This window comes from Alligator mississippiensis, chromosome 4, assembly GCF_030867095.1.
Source record: "Alligator mississippiensis isolate rAllMis1 chromosome 4, rAllMis1, whole genome shotgun sequence".
Taxonomy (NCBI): Eukaryota; Metazoa; Chordata; order Crocodylia; family Alligatoridae; genus Alligator; species Alligator mississippiensis.
The window spans coordinates 217,773,070-217,795,224 of record NC_081827.1 but is presented as its reverse complement, the minus strand read 5'-3'; the positions used below and the strand labels follow the sequence as shown (position 1 = coordinate 217,795,224).

The following is a 22,155-nucleotide window of genomic DNA, read 5'->3' as shown; positions in this document are numbered from 1 at the left end:
AATACAACAAACAAGGCAGATTGCACTTCTCAGGACTTTCCTCCTCCACAGTTGGAGGTGTGACTGCAGCATGTGCAGGCATACCTGAGCTACTTTTAACCTAACCAGCTCAGATGCTGAAAACAGGCAAATTTGTGGCAGCATGAGATTCAGCTGCCCATAGGCCTCAGCTGATTCACAGCACTCATGCTGAAGCTGATGCTACTTCCACTTCTTAGCTGTTGTAAGTACTTTGCTAGATTAAAGCCAGCTCACACATGTGTATGCATGCTGCAATGTATCCCTGGACTACAACACAGAATCGCAACCTGAATTACTAGTTCAGCTTTTCTAGAAACTCGGGCAGGCTGATACAACTTAGTTTTACACTCTGTATTCTGAGATTCTCCCCAAAATAATACTGGGTACAAACATTTTTTAAATGAACTGCCATGCAGTGAAGCACAGTTTAGCAGCAATGGTAAAATTCTACAACAGATTTTTGGTCACAGAATCTCAATATACAGTAGCTTGCAAGCAAACACTCTCATTGGCATAGCTCTTCATATACAGGACCAGAGTTTAAAGAGGCGTTCAGTAAGCTGTTTTCCTGCATTGCTCAGAGCTGCAGAAACTCAAATCTCCAACTGCAAGGTAACAGTTGTGTAAGACAGCTTCACTTCAGCAGTCTGAAGCACAGTTATGCTTATGCTGAGCACAGCATGCTATTATGTATTTAACAGAGGAACATAACACTGCCTTGTGACATTATTATTCTTCAGGCACATTGATAGGGTTAAACACTTGTACTGAGAATGTATTTTATTCCTACAGACCACGTACAAAAGGAGGTTTGAGAAAGTTTGAAAGACTCAATGTACTTCAGGGCCATCAGAGAAAAAGAATCTCAACAATCTTTTAAAATTTAAAATTGTGCAGATTATATTAATGGCTCCCAGGCCCTTAACATAACAATCTTCACTAGGTTCCTTGCTTCCAAGGATGCTGATGATAAACAAATTTCTTAATCAGAAAGCCAAAGGTGAAGAGCAATATCAAGGCTCAGTCTAAGCAATATACGTTATACCCATATTAGTGCTTTATTTTAACTTGATAACCCTAGTAATCCTGGAAAAGAGTGAGACCAAATCTCCATTGTTCTGCCTAGGATAGCAAGAGATTATATGAGAAGACAGATTGGGAATAACACCAGACAAAATCTTTACTATTACAAGAAAAAAACAATGACACTAGACAGGGAGAATTAATTCAGTCTTCAACTACATTACAAAAACATAAAAGATGGCAGAATGGATAACTTGACTGGATTTTGTTGAAAGTGTGTTTAAGACTAAAGTATCAAATGGGAAGAAATAATCAAGGCACTATAAAACAACAACAAAAATTAAATAGGGAACAAAACAACTCAGGGTAAGAAATGGAAGGGATTAGAGGATTCTTCATAGACATTAGGGCTGGAAGGGACCTCGGAAGATCATCGAGTCCAGCCCCCCGCCCAAAGGGCAGGACGTCAGCTGGGGTCATAGGATCCCAGCAAGATAAGCATCCAGTTTCATCTTGAAGGTGTTCAATGAAGGTGCTTGAACAACCTCCGGTGGCAGGCTGTTCCAGACCTTGGGGGCTCGGACAGTAAAGAAATTCTTCCTTATGTCCAGCCTGAAACGATCTTGTAGTAGTTCGTGACCATTCGTCCTCATCATCCCTTGGGGCGCTCTGGTGAACAAACGTTCCCCTAGATACTGGTGGTCACCCCTGATAAACTTGTAGGTGGCCATCAGATCACCCCTGAGCCTGCGCTTTTCCAGGCTAAAGAGCCCCAGGGCTCTCAGCCTGTCATTGTAGGGTCTGCTTCCCTGACCTCTGATCATGCACGTGGCTCTTCTCTGGACTCTCTCAAGCTTCTCCACATCCTTTTTGAATTGTGGACCCCAAAACTGGACGCAGTACTCCAGCTGCGGCCTCACTAAGGCCGAGTACAGGGGGAGAATGACGTCCCAGGATTTGCTTGAGAAGCATCTATGGATGCAAGCCAGCGTTTTGGTCGCTTTACTAGCCGCAGCATCGCATTGCAGGCTCATGTTCATCTTGTGGTCAATGATGACCCCCAAGTCTCTTTCTTCCATAGTGCTAACCAACATAGCACTGCCGAGCCTATAAGGATGCTGCGGGTTTTTTTTCCCCAAGGTGGAGAACCTTGCATTTATCAGCGTTGAACACCATCAGATTCTCATCTGCCCACTTGCTGAGCCTGTCCAGGTCAGCCTGGATCATCCGCCTATCTTCTGGTGTGGATGCTTTGCCCCAAAGTTTGGTGTCATAGGCGAACTTGGCCAGTCCGCTTCTGACTCCAGTGTCCACATCATTAATGAAGATGTTGAACAGTATGGGTCCAAGGACAGAGCCCTGGGGGACCCCACTGGTCACAGGACACCACAATGAGTGACTTCCATCAATTACTACCCTCTGGGTCTGACCCCGGAGCCAATTTTCCAGCCAGTGGATCGTGGGGAATTCTTCATGGAACTGAGCTGTTTGTACAAAAGGTAACAATAAGCAAGTCATTTTACTTTGTGGAGATGAGATATTTGTGACACTACTTGGCAGTAGCAGTATAAACATTATGACTTGGTCTGAACATATTTAGAAGCCTGTGGCTGTCCCCAGGCACCAGGGAGCTGCAGCCTCTCTCTCGCCTACATCCCCCACTAGTGGGGATTGCTATTATGGCGGTAGCAGTGGGGATCAGGGATCATGGGAGGGGCAGAGAGAGCTCCCACTGCAGACGCAGCACAGCAGCACTATCAATGAGAGCCTTGTGGAAGTGAGAGCCAAGCCATGGACCTGAACAACCCCCTGCTACCTCAGTTAGGGAAAGACTTTACACATAAACCACTTTAAGTGATCAAAAACTGGTTTAAACCTGTAACAGAACAGATGTTCAGTGCACATAAACCAGTTTGAAAATGGCTGAAACTGGTTTGACATAAACCTGGTTAAATATAGTATCAGACTTAACTGATTTGGGCCAAACCGGTTTATGCAATGTCTGTCCCAGACTCCTTCCTGGTTTAACTTAAATCAGAGTCCTCCAGCATCCCAAATGCTTTGCAACTCTGGGCAGGGCTCTACTCTCTGCTCCAGCCCAGCAAGGCTGGCCCCTCCCCTCTGCTCCCTGGCTGCAGCTCTGGCAGAGACTGCAGATACACCAGGGTCTGCCTAGCTAACTCCAACTACCCCTCCCCACACCACTCCCTGCTCAAGCAGGGATTCCCTCTCCCCTCTGCCTTACACAGACACCTCTCAGCATTAGCTACCAGGCCACATGCTGGCTATGGTCTGTGCTGTAGAAGACAGGACAAAGGCGGACATGACAGTGTCAGCTTAGGGCTTTTTGGAGCTAATCAACAGGTAGCTGGTAATGTCCCTCTGTTCCTTCCTTGGAAAAAGTTGTTTAAGAACAGCTTGAACTAATGAGAGAGGCTATGTTTTGCTGATGGGGTGATAAATACTAGTAACTTCCTGTGTAACTCCCTGCTGTTTAACTCAATGCTCTGTTATCAACAGTGGGGTGGACCCCTCCCTAATCAGTGTCCTGCTGGGACGTGGACATGCCCCCACCCTCAACTCAGCACTATGAAAGGGAAGAGAAGGCTGTTATAGTGCTCCCCAGCTTCTAGCCTGAGCAACTGCCTGCATTTCTTCAGTCCAGAGGAGATGTCTCTTCATTTAAAAACCACTTTAGCCTAGTGAGGTTAGACTAACCTGAGAAGACTGAATCAATTCAGGCTCAGAGTTTTTTTTAATGTCTGCCCCTAGCTCTCCTGGCTGAAGAGCACACTACTAAATGCCTTTCCAGTGACTTTTCAGTGCTCCAACCAGGGGTTACTGCATGACTGTACACCCCTCACAATGCTATAAAGTGCTGTAGCACTTACAGTGCTACAAAGGGATGTCTCTTTGTGGCTCTAGAGCCAAAACACGAGGCAGCGGGTGAGTAAAAAAGAAAGTATCTGGGGGCCAATGGCTGAGGGAAGGGCTGAGGGATGCCAGGGGTAAGGGCTGAGAAAAGAAATGAACTGGGAGCTGGATAGAAGCTAGGGCCTGGATGAATCAGAATACTGGGGGAGCATCTAAATCAGATAAAGAACAGGCAGTAGTATGGGAAAACTAGTACCAGTGGTGGTAAGAAAACTAGAATAGGAGCCTTGAAGGAAGTCTTAGACTGAAAACAGGGATGGAGAGAGAAAGAAAGAGGAAAAAAAAACCCTGGAATTTACACAGGAAACCCAAAGTAGGAGATAAGGACTGGGATAAGAAGTACTCTTAGCAGTACAAAAGACAGAAGCACAACATATGAAGGAAGATTCTAGGGCAGAAATCTCTCATCCTTCCCTCACTAAGCCAAATGCAGAAGGAGCAGCAAGCAGTTACCTGGACAGCGTGTGGCATGGAATGAAAAATGTTCTGGGAACTGTACTTCTCTAGAGTGACGGTGGAGTTCTTGGATGCTGAGGGGAAATTTCCCTCCCCCTTCTCTCCCCCAAAGCCCACATAAGGAGGAAAAAAAGCTACTGGTTTTGGCAGCAAAAAAGCAATAAATACCACCCACCCCCCCCAAGAGTAGTGAACTGTACTGCCACTAGAGAACTACTATTCCCAGAACATACAGCCAGGAAGTGCAAGCCAAGCGGGGACTGGAACAGTAGGCACTGCTCTCCTTAGGCAGCACCTGGGGCACATGCCCTACTCACTCATCCCACATTATGCTACATTATGACAGAAGAAATCAGGCAGCAGTGTGCTTGTGGCAAACACGGTCTGAAAGGTCTGTGGCCAATAGAGTATATGCCTTCCACCTAAGGTTTCCAAGACTCAAGATTCATCAGCTATCTATTAAACCCAATGTCAAAGTATAAGATGTTTCACCTCCCTCTAGTGTGGCTGTTCTATGTGGAGGATAGCTCCCAAGTACTCCTATCAGTTGCTCCATTATCTTAAGTGGCAGACAACTGGGCTATGAATCTAAAAGTTCCAGCCCTATAGATGTCCCTCGTGAGTGCTTCCATATACTGAAATTTCAGATGCAGGAAGGGGGGGGGTGGTATTTATTTTACCATTATGAAAAATTGACTATTAAAATAATTTTTAAAACCTTAAGCTAAAAGAGCTTAAGTTTGCCAAGTCAAGCACTCAAAAATTAGGAAATGTCAAAATTCACCTTTTCCATGCAGCCTTAAGTAATCTCCCTTGGGCAATTTTAATCTGCCATTTCTTAACTTTCAAATGCTTGACTTTGCAACCTAATTCTGCTTTTAACTTGGGGGAAGGGTGATAGGGAATGGTTTCTGTGTGTAATATATATTTCAGGTATCTAGAGAAGAAGTACGCTCTTTGCTTTAATATATTCCAAGTGAAAGATGGTTTCATTGCTTCTGGAAAATGACTTGGACATGTGCTGTCTACAATGCTTTTTCTAATGTATTCACATTATTCTTAAAAGGCTATTAAAAAGAAGCAGCTAAATTAGTCAATTCAAGATTTGCACTCTGAACTCAAAGTCCACCTACAGAACCTGAATATCAATTGCATATATGGAAAAATGAGGTTGAAGAAAATAGAGCAATCCTCAAAACTGAAGAGGAAAAAGCATAATCACCAGAATAATTTCACAGCTTCTAAATTGTGTGTTATTGTTAAGTATAAAGAAAATGAAGTTTAACAATGGATATTTTGCATGGTAAAAAAATTTGTAGCCCAAGTATCACTTCAACTGAAAATGTTGACCTTTACAAGATGCCATTCATATAAGAAAAAGAGAAAATTGGATTCTACAAAAAAGCTTGGCTACTTCTAGGAGTTCCTGCTGCTTCTGATTTTATCCTGTCATTGTATGGCAGGGTTTGCAGTGATTACTTTGGAGAATTCTTGGTTAAACGGTTGGCTGTGAATCCAGAAGAGCTGCATGAGCCAATGGAGCCCTTCCTGCCCAACACTGCTAAAATCAAAAGCAAAATTTACACAGAATCCAGGGAGATGACATGTCAACTTGGATAACCCAAGCCACTGTAAAAAAAGTCTCATTCTACCAATCCTATTCATACGACAAATCTCTACTGCTACTGGAAACTTAACAGAAAGTACACGCACAAGTAAAAACTAGCATCAAAAAATCTTTTCTTTTAAAAATGATTAGTTGTGCCATTTGCATGGTTGTACAACTTGCTGTGCACATTTTAAACCACTAGGTTAGCATGTAATTAATTCAGCAGAAATAAGTAAGCTACATTCAATTCATACTACAGAAGCAGCAGTTTCTTAAAGACAATCATAAGTGAAGCAACAGAACCCTCTACTTATATTTCTGTGATGTTCCCAGGTTAAAAATCCTTTATTCTATAAATTTTCTGTTTAAAAGTGACCATACTGAAGAAGAACCAGGAAAGTGGTTTAATATGAGCTATGCAGAATGCACGTATGTATGAATGTACACACGTGCTGTGCATTCCTAAAGCACATGAACATAAGCCACACACGAACGTGCATGCACGCACACACACACTTACACACATCCCCATCCTTGACCATTCAACCAATATACTGGACCTTTTTGTCCTTTTTAGGCTTACAGCTCTTTGGGCAGAGATTGAAGCCTTCTTTCTCTTTGGAAGACATAGAAACTATCAAAGATGGTAATTCCAATAATGAATGCATGTCTATGTGAAGAAATGGGGTGAAATCGGAACATTTTAATATATTTTAGCTCTCTAATTTAAAGACAGGAGCCAAAGCACTTACCCCATTATTTTCTTGTACCAAAGGGCAAACAAAATGTTTAAACACACACAGAAAACATTTTACTTGCTTATGGTTCAAACCACAGAAAACTATAAGAGTTTCAAAAGTGTTGTTGTAATCACTTGTAAGCATTGGGCTGTTAAGACTAATGTCCCTCTTGATACTTGACCAAGCATATCACAAATAATAATGCAAGTCCATTAACTTGTCTTAATGAAAGAATCTAAGGAAACAGTGATATACTGTAAACAATCCACTGAATGGCTTTTGCTGAAATGTGCATGATGGCTGGGGAATTCACAAGGGTATGCTTTACTTTGTTTTGTAAGTATTATTAAATCAATTAAATTAATTAAGCAGACAATGCCATGTAAAAAAAAGTTGACTGAAGACATTCAGTTTTATAACTATTTTTGATTGATTACAAATCAGCTGTTATCATATGCTATGTTAACACTTTTTTTTTTGAGGTCCTACTCACATCTGCGGTCTTTGGGCCTTGAATCTGTTCTGTGCAGAGTTTTGTTAGCAGTTAACTTTTGGAAAACAAGCCTTGACTATATTCCCTTTTTAAAAATTATTAGGCCACCTCTTAGAACAAGAAATACTAAATATAGCTGGCACAAATTTTGAAAACTATGTACATAAAGTTAGGTTTTAAAATCTTTATTTAGGGACTGAAAATGGTCCAAGTTCCAAAGCTCAGTGCAGATACTCAGCAATTTTAAATGTTTTTATATTAGGACCTGAAATTGGCTTTAGGTACTTAACTTTAAAATGCCAAAGTTGAAACATTTTGATTATGCCTGGGCTGAAAATCAAATCTAGATTTTAGCTGAGATCCAATATTTAGATTCTATACATGGACATTTATAAGACAATTATAAATTTCATTGTATAAAATCTAATTACTGGGGGGGGTCGTCTTAAACTTAGGATCATCTTGGATTCAAGTAAATACAGTAATTTGACTGTTTCCTGTAGCATCAATGACAGCTTTCACATGTGTCAATATTGATCATTCCAACTTAAACCAATGGCAAGTACACATATCACTGATGCATATTACTTACACTGATACATATTCCTTGTTTTCTTAGAAAAGACGGCATGCACTGCTTGCTAAAATTATTCAGTGTATCTCCTTGCCTAGTAAGGGGCTGCTTGTTATTTTATAGAACTTCTATTTTATAGTTAAAATGTTGATTTCAGCAAACATTTACAATATGCTAAGCACTGAATAAACATACCATTTCAGTATTCTACAAATTAACAAAATTTACTGGCAGAAAATTTCTCTCTCATGCTAGTTAGTCTAAATTTTAATTTCATTAAGTTTATATCTTTACTCCTAATTATATCCACTTGTGTTATGTTAACTGATTCCTTGGTTTCCTTTGTATATAGCACTGTTATATGTGTGCTCATTGCTGTTTCTCTGTCAGATAACGTAAGTTTATTTAATTTTTAACTCAATTAATGCAAGTTATTCCACCCATTCCATTAAACTTTTGGCTGCATCTGGTTCTTCTCAGAACTCTCTGATTCTCAAACTGTACATAAAACATTCCAGGCAATCATACTAGAACTGCAGTGTGGGATTTCCCATGAATCATGAAGGTAACATAGTTGAAATCATACAAAAGATATCACAATCCTATCCTGTTATAAAACCTCTTCCTACATGCTCTTAACCAGAGTACCTGAAGTTCTGAGATATTTAGCTCTAAATTGGTTTACTTTCATGTAAATATTACATACCTGTAATATCTCTGTATGGCCTATAGCTCCACTTGTCTCATTTGAAAAAGAAACCATGTGCTCTGGAAAAAAACTCTGTTAAAATACAAAATTTTATTAATAAACATCTACAAAAGCCACTGGTGTAACTAGGGGTGGGCAAGAGGGGCACTGTCCCCAGGTGCCAACTTAAAAGGGGTGCCAGAATTGCCCCTCACTTTCACAGAGTCCACCCCCTGGCAGCAAAAGCAGCCCTATGGCATTGCTCTCATACCAGCACCTAGATGCACATACACTGTGCTGCTACTCTAAGAGCAAAAGCCAGGACTAGTGCACTATATTGTGGTTGTGGCAGCAGCAGCTGGGGACTACTTTTGAGTCCCTGACATAAGTAAGACTCCTGTGAGTGCCCCTGTCCTCCCCCACTCAAAAACCCCAGTACTTCCACTCTTCCAGGATTTACTCAGGGTGCAAACCCTGCTCATTACATTTTCAATAAAAGCAAATACAAAATTTAAGATTTAAGTTGGGCATAAAATTAAACTATCAACCAAGATACACCAGAACATTCTCATTCCCAAAGGATGTAGGAAAGAGTAGGGAAAAGCCACTGAAATAGCCTTGCATTTGGCTATCTTGTAAATTCATCTGCCAAGTTTGTGAAGGGAAACAAGACACTTTAAGGACTGATGGTAGTGCAAGGCAGATAACAGGATTAAGGTCTTCTTTTAGTTTGTCAGGCACACTTCCCCTCAGGCCACAGTGGCAGACACTGGGAAGGGCAGGTCAAAAAGCAGGTGCAGGATGGAGGGCCTGCCCCTTGCTGCTACTGTCTCCAGATGATCCAGGCACATGGTGGAGCCCCAGAGCCATTCCTCTTCCCACACAGTACTTGATGGGCAGAGGAGTGGCTGCAGGGAGTAACTGCTGCCAGATGTGGCTAGGAACAGCAGTGGCAATAGGGAGGTTCCTCCTTCCTGCACCTGCTTGCTTACACTATCTCCCTACTCCTTTCTGTGCCCACTGTCTGTTCACCTTCTTGCTTCTCTCTTTTTTTAAGGAGTAGGTGCTAGAAAGAGGAACCCATCCACCATCACTACCAGTGTTCCTGGTTGAGCCCGACTTCCTGAACATCTGCTTCCGGTAATCCACAGGTGGAACAGGGCGGGAATGGCTCAGGTTTCTCCCATGTCTGCATCAGCCAGGGACTGTGGCAGTGGTGGCAGAGGAGGATTTTTCTTGCTATGCCTGCTTCTGAGCAGCAGGGGGAAGGATGGGGATGGTAGAGAGCAGGAGATCCACCAGCTACCACTGCTGTCTCAAGCTGAGCCCAGCAGCCTGTACAGCTGCAGTCCCTTTCTGCAGCAGCTTTGGGGCTCTCCCTATACCTGGAACAGCTGGGGAAAGCTGAGGCAAAGGGTAAATCTACACACCTCCTGAGCCTGCTCACTGCCCAGCTCCCTTGTGTCCCCCACCAGCCTGGGGGCTCCAGCTATAGGGAGAGGTTATGCAAGTTTTCAGGCTCAGGCAAAGACATTGGCGAGTGTAGCAGAAGCAGAGGGCAACCCCAACTACTGTACCCCACCTGGATGCACCCCTACTAGTTAAGCAGAAGGACATATAGGCCAATGCATTAAAATGGAAGGTTTTGTTATAGTTTGTATGGAATTTTCCCTTCAATAAAAGAAAATAAGTGGAATAAACTGCCAAAATATATGATTTATATTTAAAAAGTTCAATTAACGTATTTTTATTTATTTTCACTAAGAAACAAACAAGCCTTCTTTTGATTAATTGTGAATAGTTACTTTATATGGTACAGATATGAATGAAAACACAATATAATAGCTATACTATGGATCAAAACCTCAGCTGAGGACTTCAGGTTAGCTATGCATATTTATACTAACTGAGGAGTTGCCCTGAAATCCAAATATTATAAACCAGACCTTACAAAAGGCTGAAATGAAAATTCCTCTAAAGTAGCTGATGATATATTATATTTAGGATTAATTAAAACATATACATTTCTGATTCCTTTGAAATGAAAGGAATTTTGATTGGAGTCATTCAATTCCTATATACGCATCTTGGCCAGTTAGTCAGTGGCAATCTATATTTTTCGTATGGCTTCATGGCTGTTTTGCCAACAGCACTGGTCAGCCAAAACTGAAAAGCTGGAAACCTTCTTCCATGGCTCACCCTCTGAGCCTTCATAAACATCAAATAATTTAGTGACATCTCTATGAAGCAGAGAGATAGAAAAATAAGGCATAAGAGATTAAGTGATTTGCCTGAGGCAATGAATGTTGACTATGAGCAGAACTTAGATCTCCTGTGTCTTTCAGTGTGCATCCTGCATTTTTGCTCGTGTCATTTGTCACTTAGTTACATCTTTGACAAATATGATAGTTGATGGATTCTCCCTGAATTGCAAATGTAGAGGAGAGATTTACTAGTGTCCCATGACTTGATGAAAACTTCCTTCAATTCTCTGAATTTCAAAAGTTTCAAATTTTTTGAAATTTAAGCACAAGCCTAGGAAAAAAGTTAAATAGATTCTATGTGAAAAGGGAGTATTTTTTTCAGTCCCTTACTGAGTCTAAGGCTCCCTTATCAAGAAAAGACCAGACCAGCAATACCTGAATAGTTAAATATGTGCGTGTGTGCATGTACACACACACACACACACACACACACACACACACACACTTAAATATATACATATAAAATTTTCCCAACTACCCTTCTGCTTTCCTTTTTCAATATCTTTCTCCTATGTGATTAAAATTAATTTCTTATAGGTCATGTTACTTAGTATTAGAGCAATTTAGATGTCTTATAGATAACGGTAAAAGTTAGGGGACAGAATGGCACCTCAGAGACTGTTTCAAAGAGGCATGAATGTGCAAAGGCAATAGGTTATTTCATCATATGCTCCCAGTGCACAGATAAGTGTTTCATGACTTACCCCTGGGTTTTTAAAAAACTCGTATTTGGCATAATTTTTCCTAAAGTAAAGTCTGTTTTCCTCTTCCATTGCCCAGTTTGACAGAACTTCCATCACCAATTCATGGTCTTCTAGAGCTCTTTCTGTAAAGTAAAGAAAAATATATAGCTCTGTACTAAAGTCCACCTGCATAGTGATTATGAAAACTTTTGAGCTCAGACAAATTAAAACTAATCTTTCTTCAACAGTAACTAGATAACTGGAATGCATTGTATTCATTAGGTTTTATCACCAAAATCATTGTTCTAGACAGTGCTCAAATACTGTGTTCCTAAAACATAACTGCCTGCAACAGGGTAAAACAGCTCATTTTATCTTCTACTTCCTTCCTCAAACACTAACATTTTAAAATCTCTTCCAAATTGGAAAACAAGGCGCTGGCTCTCCAAAAGCTAAGCTATTACACACCACAGGGTTGTCAAACTTCTAACCAGCTAGGGGCAGCATGCCCTGCAAGCTGATCAGGAGGAGACATGGCCCCTGAGGATAACCACTGCAGCATACCCCCTGATGCACTGCCCATTCTGGTGCCCCGCCCCAGCACACACACTGCACCGTGCACTCGAGTACCCATCCTCCCACTGCACTGCATGCCCTGATGCCACCCCTCTGCTGCAGTACACACCAGGAGGTCCCCTCCATTGCACCACGGATCTGGGCACCATGTCTCACAATAAGTTTCCCAGCCACAGGGTCCCCCACTGCTCTCCTTCTCTTTCAGTTCTTTGGGCTGTGGCGTGCACCTATCCCCTGGGGCAGGGAAGGAGAAGCTGGAGGGAGGGGGAATCTGGAGATCCTGGCTGCTTCTGGACAGCCTTGACATACCATATTACAGTGGTTCTCAGCCAGGGTGCCATGGCATTCCAGAATCTTTCAGGGATTCCTCGGCACAGGTCCCACAACTGCCACCAGCGTATCTGGTTGGAACTGCCCCCATGCCTCATACAGAGCCAGACTGAGAAGGACTGCAGGCATGAGTGACTAAACCATTGATATAGAATTGAAGTCCCCATCTTTCAATAAAAATAATATACACTTTGAAAGCATTCTGATTTCAATGAGACTATTCATGGTATGCAAAGTTAAGTACACATATAATTCTTGCAAGACTGGGATTAAATTTGTCATTTCTGTATAATATTAGGATAGCTTTCTTTGAAAAACTTAAATACATTTTGTAATATCCATGCTATATAGAAAGTGGATACATGCTTCAAAGTTTAGTGGACTACTTCTACATTGGAAGGAACTTGAACTAGTGAAGACAGCACAATTTATTTTTAATTATGAAAGTAGCCAAAAATCTGTAACTTTATTGAATCAAATTTAAGGGATCACTAACACCTTCAGTTTAAAAATTAAATTCCAGTACATGAGCTAGTCATTTAAGTTATCAGACCTGTTCTTATGCCATTCTGTTCCAATAGTAGTCTCGTTAAATCTCTTTCTCCTCCCAGTATTGCCAATCCAAAAAAAAACAAAAAAAAACCCCCAAAAGCTAAATATAACCCCTTTTTAAAATTGCCTTCTGTCTTTCTTCAGCTTTCAAGATGTTCTTAAGCCCTGCTGTCACAAGGGCTAAAATATATATTTTTTTTTTTTTTTAAATAGAGAAAAAAAAGAATGAATACTGTGATACTTATGTAGACTCTTGAAACCAAGAGTCTTTAAAGAAAGTCACTAGATATCTTGAGAGACTCAATGAAATTGTGAAACCTGGCAAAACTGTTGTCTAGTACTGTACAAAACAAAATGATTGTATATGCAAAACAATGAAGCTGGAAATGTACAAATATACATATTAAATTCAAAATGTTTTTCTGTTGACATGTTTCAGAAGCATCAGAATTAAAAATTGTCCTCTTAAATCAAAGTTTACTATGGCACTGAGAAAATGTGAAGACCAAGTTTTCAGATGATTGTGTTTTCTACTTAAGGCACTTGGAAAAAAACTTAACTTTCAAATAGTATTCTGCATCAATCCTCTGAATATCTGATCCTCCTAAGGAGCTTCACGTTGAGCCACAGAATCTGTATATATTTTTTGAAGATATTGGTCCGGAAAAAATTAAAGGACTATGACTGAACCTCATTCCAACACTGGCCTTCACCATTTGTGGTAATTCAACACCCAAACTATTCACCTACTGAAGGGGCTCACCTACCTCTAAGATAGGGATGAGATGGGGAGCATCCAGCCCACAGGCCAGATCCGGTCAGCTGCCCTTGCCCGCATGGCTTGTGCCGGTCTCCATGGAGGCCCCAGCTGCACCTGCGTGGGAAAGCTCAGGCTGGGATTGCCATGGAGACCAGCCTCTGCCATGCCAACAGCCCGCACAGCAAAGCAGCACAGGGGGCTGCTCTGGAGCTTCTGGGAACATGGGATGGGGGCAGCTTTCTCCAGAGCCAGGGCACAGCCATGATCTGTAGCCTGCACGCTGCAGGCAGGGGTGCCAAGGCAGGGGATCGTGGCTCTGCTCCGGCTCCTTGCAGCAGTGCCAGCCTGGTCTGCCACTTGCAACAACATCCGTCCCCACAGCTGTGTGCCTGCCAGACCCGGATGGGGAATGCACAGCTGCTTGGACTGTGATATGGACACTACAGCAGAGCCACCTGCACCTCCGAGTCAGCTGCCAGTGGGCCATGGCTGCACAGTTGGCCTTCATGCGGCATTGGCCCCGCTCTGCCACCTGGGCAGCTATTGCCTGAAAGATGTGGTCATTGTAGTGGCCCACTCTGAACTGTCAAAGTGTGTCATCCTGGCCCCAAATGGCCAGGAGATCAGCCACCTCATGCACCCTCCAGCTGGGTCCCTGGTGCCAGCGCTGGGCAGGCTCCTCTGCCCAGGTCCTGCCACTTGCCTCACCAGCAGAGATCCTTGTGTTCCCTGTTTAAACACTGCAAATTCTCTTATAAAAAAAATCCTGAATCCTGCATTTTTCCATGATTAAAATGAAATACTATGAGAGAGAAACAGAGAGAGATCGATCAGTTGGGCAATATTTTATTGATATATTTACATTTTAAAGCAATTTGGAAGCCTACCAGTGCCTTAAATCAGATAATAAATAATAAAATAAATTCTAAATATCTATATACTTTGGAGTTTACATTTGGTTTTTTTTATCATAGAGAAGCATAGTTCCCCCTGCTGCCTTCACTCACCAAGATGCAGGTCAGGCTGCAGCTGTCCTCACAACTGCTTTGTGGTACTGAGAAGCACTGAAATGCCAGTGCCCTGCCCATGCATTTGCCCCTCACTACCAAACCACAGCCCCGCTAGTGCCACTCACTTCTGACCTGGAGCCCCTGCCTGCCTCCCACTCACCCTCCTGGAAGCAGCTCCCTCCCTGCACCAGGACACGGGTCCAGCTGGATGTGTCCCACCCACTGCTTTGTGGCTCTGAGCAGTGCCAGCCTTTGGTGTTCTGCTCCCTGCACCTCTGCCTAGGCCCCAGCAATCCCCATGACCCTCCTGGGAAGCCCTTGACTGGGGCTCAGCGGCTGGGCTGGGCAAGTCCCTTGCCTTCCAGACCAGCCTCCCCTGCACAGGCTGCTCCAGGGGGGCAGGAGGGCTCCAACCCCAGCTCTAGTGGCCACTCCTACCTGGAGTACACCCCTTCACATCTCTCACACACACATACACCCCACAGTGCTGCCACCCCAGCCCATGACATACACCCACAGACCCTGCTGCCAACTCAAATCCCACCCTATCCATCATCCACCCCTGCTGCCACCTCCCCCATCCCCCTTCTAGCCCATCAACACCCCCACCCCTCAAGTGGTTCTCAGGACCAGGAGTCTCCACAGGCTGGGGCCACATGTTGCTGCACTGGTGTGGGCACAGGGCAGGCCTACAGTGCATCAGTTGCCCATGTGACCGCAGCTCCCACCCACCTGGCAACTGGGCATGCAGGGTGCAAAATTTGTGGGAGGGGGGTTTGTGAAGGAATTAAGTGTGGGGTTTGTGGGTGGGTATGTAGGGGGTGTGGGGTGTATGGGGAAGTGTGGGGTTTTGGGTGGGTACTTGGGTGGGTGTGTGGTGGGGTTTGTGGGTATGGAGTTTATAGGAGGGTGTGGAGAGGTTCATGGAGGCGGTTGTAGGTGTGGGGTTTATAGGAGTGTGTGGGAATGTATGCAAGTTTGTGTAGGACCCCCCCTTCATGGCACACAGGCCCCAGTGCTGGTGGCAGCAGCTAGCAGTGCACCCTTGGGGTGCTCATGGACTGCTGCACAGAGGCCTCCAGCAGCAAATGGCTCTGCCTAAGTCCCAGAGGCTACACCTGGTGCACAGAGCAAGCCCATGCTTTACTCCAGAATTTATCTTCTATTATCATGGAAAAGCACTGAAGAGTGAGGTGTTCTCTCAAAATATTTTTTACCAGGTTTACAGAGAGTGAGATCTCTTCTGGCATGAAATGTAAACTCCTAAATTCTTGGCACTGTGAAGTTTAAGAAAATACCATTTCCTGGAAACCTACTACTTAGACCAATAACAAGACATAGTGCATCACCCCCATAGATGGGGAAAAAAAGGTTGGCAAGGAATACAAATTCTACTCAAAAGATCTTTAATACGGTAGATTATATAGAACATCTTATATGAATTCAAATTGCATTGTAAAGGAAATGAAGTATTAACAGAGAACTATGTTTTAAATCATAATCCTGTAATCAGATTACTTTTCCTTAACAATATTGCAATTCCTGTCCTGAATGTGAAGGAGGACTTTGAAGACTATATAATCTAATTGTACAGCTCCTATGAATTATGTAATTGTTTCTGAGAAAGAAACCCATAGAAAATCATTCTACTTATGGCATAATGTATGTAAAACATTCTGAAATAAAGTAAGTCTCAATACCACAGTAGAAAGATCCTATAACCATTTTAGAAACAGGAGAACTAAGGTGAGGTGATCCGAGCAAGGACCACCTTAATGATATGAGGAAAGATGTGTGAATAAATTATTTTTTTCAGTTCTCTGGAAGTTCAGAAGGGATGGAAGGGGGGGAAGAAAATTGATTTTGAGGTCAACCTAAAGATGAGGTAACCAAAAAGTATTTGCTTTGGGTCAAAAAAAATTCTGTTTAATTTTTGGACCTTTTTAATTAAAGGAACACACTTAAATAGTTAATTGCATTTTAGGCCTCTGGCAGATGTTAAACTTAAGGAGGAGGAACTGGAGCTCATATGTTAGGATGTTTCCTGGCTTGTCCTTTGGGGTCTGTTCTAGGATTCTGTTCTTGTCTGGCAACTAACTGGCTCCTCTTTAGACATGAGGCTCCTTCTGGGATTCCCCCTGTAGGGGTCAAAAGCTCAGCATAACTTCCAGGAGCAGATCCAGGGGCAGTGCAGTAGAGCGATCACATTGCCACAGCAGAACCAGGGTCTAAAATCTCCAAAAAGGTAAGTACTCCCCTGTGCTCAAAAGCATGGCTCCTTCCCTTTCCTGACTGTCCATGCTGTCCCTGGGGCAAGAGAAGGGACACAATGCCCTTCCCAGTGAGCAGGCATGTTCCCCCTGGGTGTTCTCTGCACCAGCCCAGGAGCAGGCAGAAATGTGCCACCTGCTGCAGCTTCAGTCACAGGTGAGCACAGCCTGGCTGAATTGTGACAGGAGCTCCCCTAACCTTGGAACAGTGCCAACAGCAGCAGGCAGGAGAGTTGGGACTTAAGTCCTCAGCTGCTCCTACTATGCTATGGGGTGAGGAGAGGAAGGGGGTAGAGACAGAAGGCTGGGAGTGGGGGGTGCAACCCCCCTTTTTAAAATCCTGTATCCATTTCTGATAGCTTCTACATGAGAGCCAAGATGCTCTAGGAAGAAGGAAAACCAGAAAAGATACCAGATTTCTTGCCATGAAACTACTATTCTGCACAAGTATGGGACTATTTTTTTTTAGATAGATTGGACTGAGGGAGTAACTGGAAGAATATTTTAGCTTAACCCACAAAAACTCCTTAGACAGGAGAAAATGTTTTTTTTTTAAGGTCCAAAAACTGAAAAGTGGCTTAAGACCTCTTCTCAAGGCAGAGTCCCAGGAGGAGTCTCTACATTTGCAAGGTAAGCCATAGTCTCTCCAGCAACCTGGACAAAATAAAGTAAGAGTCCTTGCACTACATGTAAGCCTGGATTCCACAGAAGGGGACTTCTGTCATACTCTGTCTATATCACAGGTGGAATACAATTTCCATGCTATATTTTGATGACTTTACCAAAGTGGAGACAGAGGTTGGCAGACAATCCTCGTAGGGCACAATTCTAGGGAGCAAAAGAAAAATGCATGTAGAATACTGTTCATCACTTGTCCAAAATTTGCCTTAAAAATTCCAAGATAACAACAGCAAGTAATATGCAAGTTACATAAATAGAACAGAAGCCAAAAGCAAAGAACCTATAGAGAAAACTGAAGCGCTCAGACCAGATCCTGGAGTTCTGCAGACATGCCTGAGATGCCTTCAGTATTTTCAGGAAGATAGCTGTTCCCCAAGCATCTAACTTGTGGATACCTGAGAAATCCAGAGGACTTTTTGTTAGCTGTTGTGGTAGTGATAAGTAGTTGCTTGGTGACTGAAAGATCAATCCTTTAGTCAAGTTGTTTTTAAGGTATCTGAACAGGCCATTTATTGCATCAGTGCCTGCATGAGATATATGGTGCTGCACACAATTTTTTTTTCCTACTATAACCCTAATTATGAATTAAAAACCATAGCTGAAAAAGCATAAAGCTCATAACATGCTAGGATGAAAGAGCTAATGTTTATTCTCTTAAAATAAATAGAGTATACAAGGAACAACAGTGACATCCGGTGGATATTAAAAAAAAAAAAAAAAAAAAAAAAAAAAATCACACATCTGCGATGAGCCTGTTCAAAATGTATTGTTGGTTAAGCCGCCAATATATACAACTGAGGAAAGGCTAACAATTATCACTAATACTTACGATGCAAAATCAAATATTGGCATTTGCAATGTATAACTAAGATTTTTAAACTGCTTACTGTTTTTAAGCTTGTATTAAAAGATGAGGAGTCCCAGAGTCTGAAGTAATTTCTGATAAATATACAACCTAAGTCCATTCCACCTTGAATGTGCAGATGGTTATTCAAATATATCTCTATCAAAAGCTAACAGCCTACTCCAATGATGCTATGGTAAAAACATTTTATAAATAAAATGACTTTTGAATATTTAAAATAAAGAAATTACCATATTTAGATCACTATGATTACTAGGATTATCTCTTATTCACAAATATTTGGACAGCTGTTGGATGCTAGAGAAAAATGGTCTTAATCAATTCATAACTTTAAGCATGAATTATTTCTCATCCAAAATTTTGCACTACAAATTAGCTTTTCATCATGTCCTATTTAAAGGGTTTCAGTCATTCAGCTGGAAGAAAGAAAAACACCAGGGACTTAAAAGGATAAACTATATAACAATGATAAATGAATAGCAAACAGTCCAAAAACAAATTATAGTTAGAAAGTTATTCACCCTGGCTATTCATTCATTAATGAAAAATACATTTGATGAACACAGATCAGTTCACAATTACTTCACTAACCAAAATGGGGTCTGAATTTGCATTGTAAGTATTTAAATCAGCTGTAATGTTTAAATATTCAAAAGCAGATAGTGTAAAGGAGAACTGGAAGAGTTGTCTCCATGATTAAGTATTATCTGCCTTCTGTGCCAACTGGCAATGCAGATTCCTTAGAAAGGAAACTTATGAGGAAAAAGATAAGAGTTCAGCAGATTGCTGATGGAGGTGAAGTCAATAGCGAGTGCAGTAGTCATGATGAAACTCTCTCAACTTTGTTCTCATGAAGAAATAGTCATGTCTCCAAACATTCTGCTTTGCAGGACATGCCTATGAATTCCTTTGAATTCAAGCATACTAGTATTTGAAATGTGGCACGAAAAGAACACATGCATTTAAAGCAAAGATTGCTCCAGTTCAAATATCTTAATAATACCTGGACTAAAGGATTGATCTTTCAACCACCAAGCAACTACCCATCACCACCACAATGGCTTAAAAAAGTGCCATCTGAATATCCCAACAATGCCGTCTCAAAAATTTCATCAGGTTGCCCTGGGAGCGGCACCAATACTGTGTTTTGCACAGGAATACTACCTCAGATCTTCTGCAAGATAAAAAATGTATATCAATAATTTTGATAAACCAGTAAACAGTTTCAGTATCACATCTCAGGTTTATTGTTGTTCGCCTTAGTGATTCTTTTACTAGGCATTCTCTAGTTTAACACCAGTCACATTGTTAAATAAACACTTCTTTTATATAGTAGTATTGTCTAAAGCCATCCTTATACCTTCTCCTCTTGTAGCACAGTCAGTCAATTTACAATCCTGACCCAGATTTAACTCTGACCTTACTCTGAGATGGAAGCAGCTTACAACTGACACCCTGAGTGCAAAAGGTTATAAATATCTTTGAAATGCTGCAAAGCAGAAAAAACTTTTGTTTGAAAAACATTTGTGAATGTCTTCATAGGATAAAGGAGCAGTAAAGAGCAAAAACAATTTTAGCTTTGTAGTTCATCTTTAAAATACTACTGTTAAACATAATATAGTCCAAGGTGCAGAGTCAGCTTTATTCTACATATACACACATAGGGCCAGATTCCCCACACTGAAAAAGAACAATCAGCACAAACCCAAAGAGAAAACATAATAGTGGCTTTAAACCACATTTACGACTCCCTAGTCCTCAAGCCACTATGTAATAGTAAATGGCCCTTCCATGAGTCAAAGCATCTTGAAAAATATTTTCATTTGTACCTCAACCACAGCGGCCTTCCAGAAGTTGCAGGGATGTCCCAGTAACTCTTTTTCTCTACTCACACTCCTGCACAGGTAGGCATGATGCTGGTTCTAATGCAATCTAATGTGGGAGGCAGAACTATTCTGCAAGACGTATCGAATAAATAAAGAAGAGTAACCATGATCTGACCTGGCTTCAGTTGTGTATCTGCTTGCAAAAAGGAAGTGTGAATTGCTTAAAATGAAATATATACTTACATTACATATTTGAGTTACAGTAGATTTCTCAGCCATAGCTCTTACAATAGTTACAATATAGAAAGTTAGTGCTCTACTATTTATTCTGAAAAAGGTATTTAGAATGTCTGGCTGGGGTAACTTTAAACCATTGCCTTTTAGGAATAGGCATCTACAGTAACTCCTCAGTGAATGCAGTTTTTGCTGTGTTATATATTTTTAAACCATTTACAAACTCAGTAGGTGATATACCTTGGTTAGCTTCTCTTTGTATTGAAACATTTTTAAATTATGCCTCCCATTAAAAAGGGAAGGAGACCAACACAGCACTGTAACTTGTATTTCAGGTTGCAACTATAAAGCCAGGACCTGTCAGATCATACATCTACTTAAGAAGAAATATTTATATTATATACAGCAATACCATGAGGGTTAAGACTTTGACATGACAGTCATTTGAATCTCTTAACTTTGGTGGCTTAAAATCTTAACACTTATTTGATGAAGATGTTTTTATTATTAGTAGTAGTAATATGAGGCTTAGGAAAAGGTTATAATGTGTAGATCTAAATTACAGTATATTTCAAATAAAAACTATACTAAACATACTATATTACAAACAGAAATTGAAAAAGCTACTTCAATAGAACAAAATGTACTTTAAAAGGACAGAGTCACACTGTCCAAATAAGATATGATCATGCTTCTCTTGTTGGTATGGCATTTCTTGACAAAACCTTCTCAGAAATTTCATCAGGTTGCACTGGGAGTGGCATCAACACAGTTTGCACTGGAATACTATCCCCATTCCTTTGCTAGAGGTAAGTAGGAAAAATACACAAGGGGAAAAACTACCTAAATAAAACCAAGAAAGAACCAGAAGTAATTTATCATAAAAATGTTAAGAGCCAGCATTCTACAAATCATTGTCTCAGATGCAAACATACATTATAACTGCACTTCACAATCCTTTCCTCCTCTTGCTCCAAACCCTCCTCTCACACACACGCAACACACATGCACCAAAATGAAATAAAACTTATTTTGTTGTTTAAGTCTGGCTTTGCATCAAAATATTTCGGTTACAACTTTGCTACATATAAAAATGATAGTGCTTTTACAGCATGCACAGGATAAGCGTACCTAAACCTATTCGAGTAAGGTGTTCAAATATAGTCCAGCTGTGGTCATCAATATAATGATTCTTCAGTATTAACAACTGGCATACATCTCTGGCTGTTATATCACTTGGTACTTCCAAAGCTCGGCTAGTGTCATCTTCACTGTACACTTTTATTACCTGTAAAGAAAGAAAGAAAGAAAGAAAAAAAGCTAAAATGCTGTGACTGAGACAAGTACCTAAACGCACTGGATAAAATTTAACAAGACAAAACTAGCATATCCCCCTCTCTGACGGCCAGATCTACATGTTCTTATACAGATGATACTGCAAAGGATGAACAGTATGATTAAAAGATCCTGTAAACTTATATAAAACAGAAAAATGTGAGAAACCAAGCCTGAGTTAGCTGACAGAAGGGTGTTCTAATCTGGAGACACAAGTCTATAGAGAAAAAA

The 22,155-nt window shown here is 41.4% G+C and overlaps 1 protein-coding gene across 3 annotated transcripts in view; it reads right to left on the bottom strand.

The window, feature by feature from the left end:
• Positions 1-22,155, bottom strand: part of GRB14 (growth factor receptor bound protein 14) — a 143,113-nt gene that overhangs the window by 38,040 nt on the left and 82,918 nt on the right. For 2 of the 3 annotated variants that reach the window (XM_059727331.1, XM_014599378.3), the window contains 3 exons: positions 21,721-21,877; positions 11,507-11,628; positions 8,557-8,631 (listed from right to left, as the gene is read on the bottom strand). In XM_059727331.1, coding sequence (XP_059583314.1) covers positions 8,557-8,631; positions 11,507-11,628; positions 21,721-21,877 — 354 coding nt within the window. The remainder of the gene's footprint in view (positions 1-8,556; positions 8,632-11,506; positions 11,629-21,720; positions 21,878-22,155) is intronic. The other variant, XM_059727332.1, reaches the window with a different exon arrangement.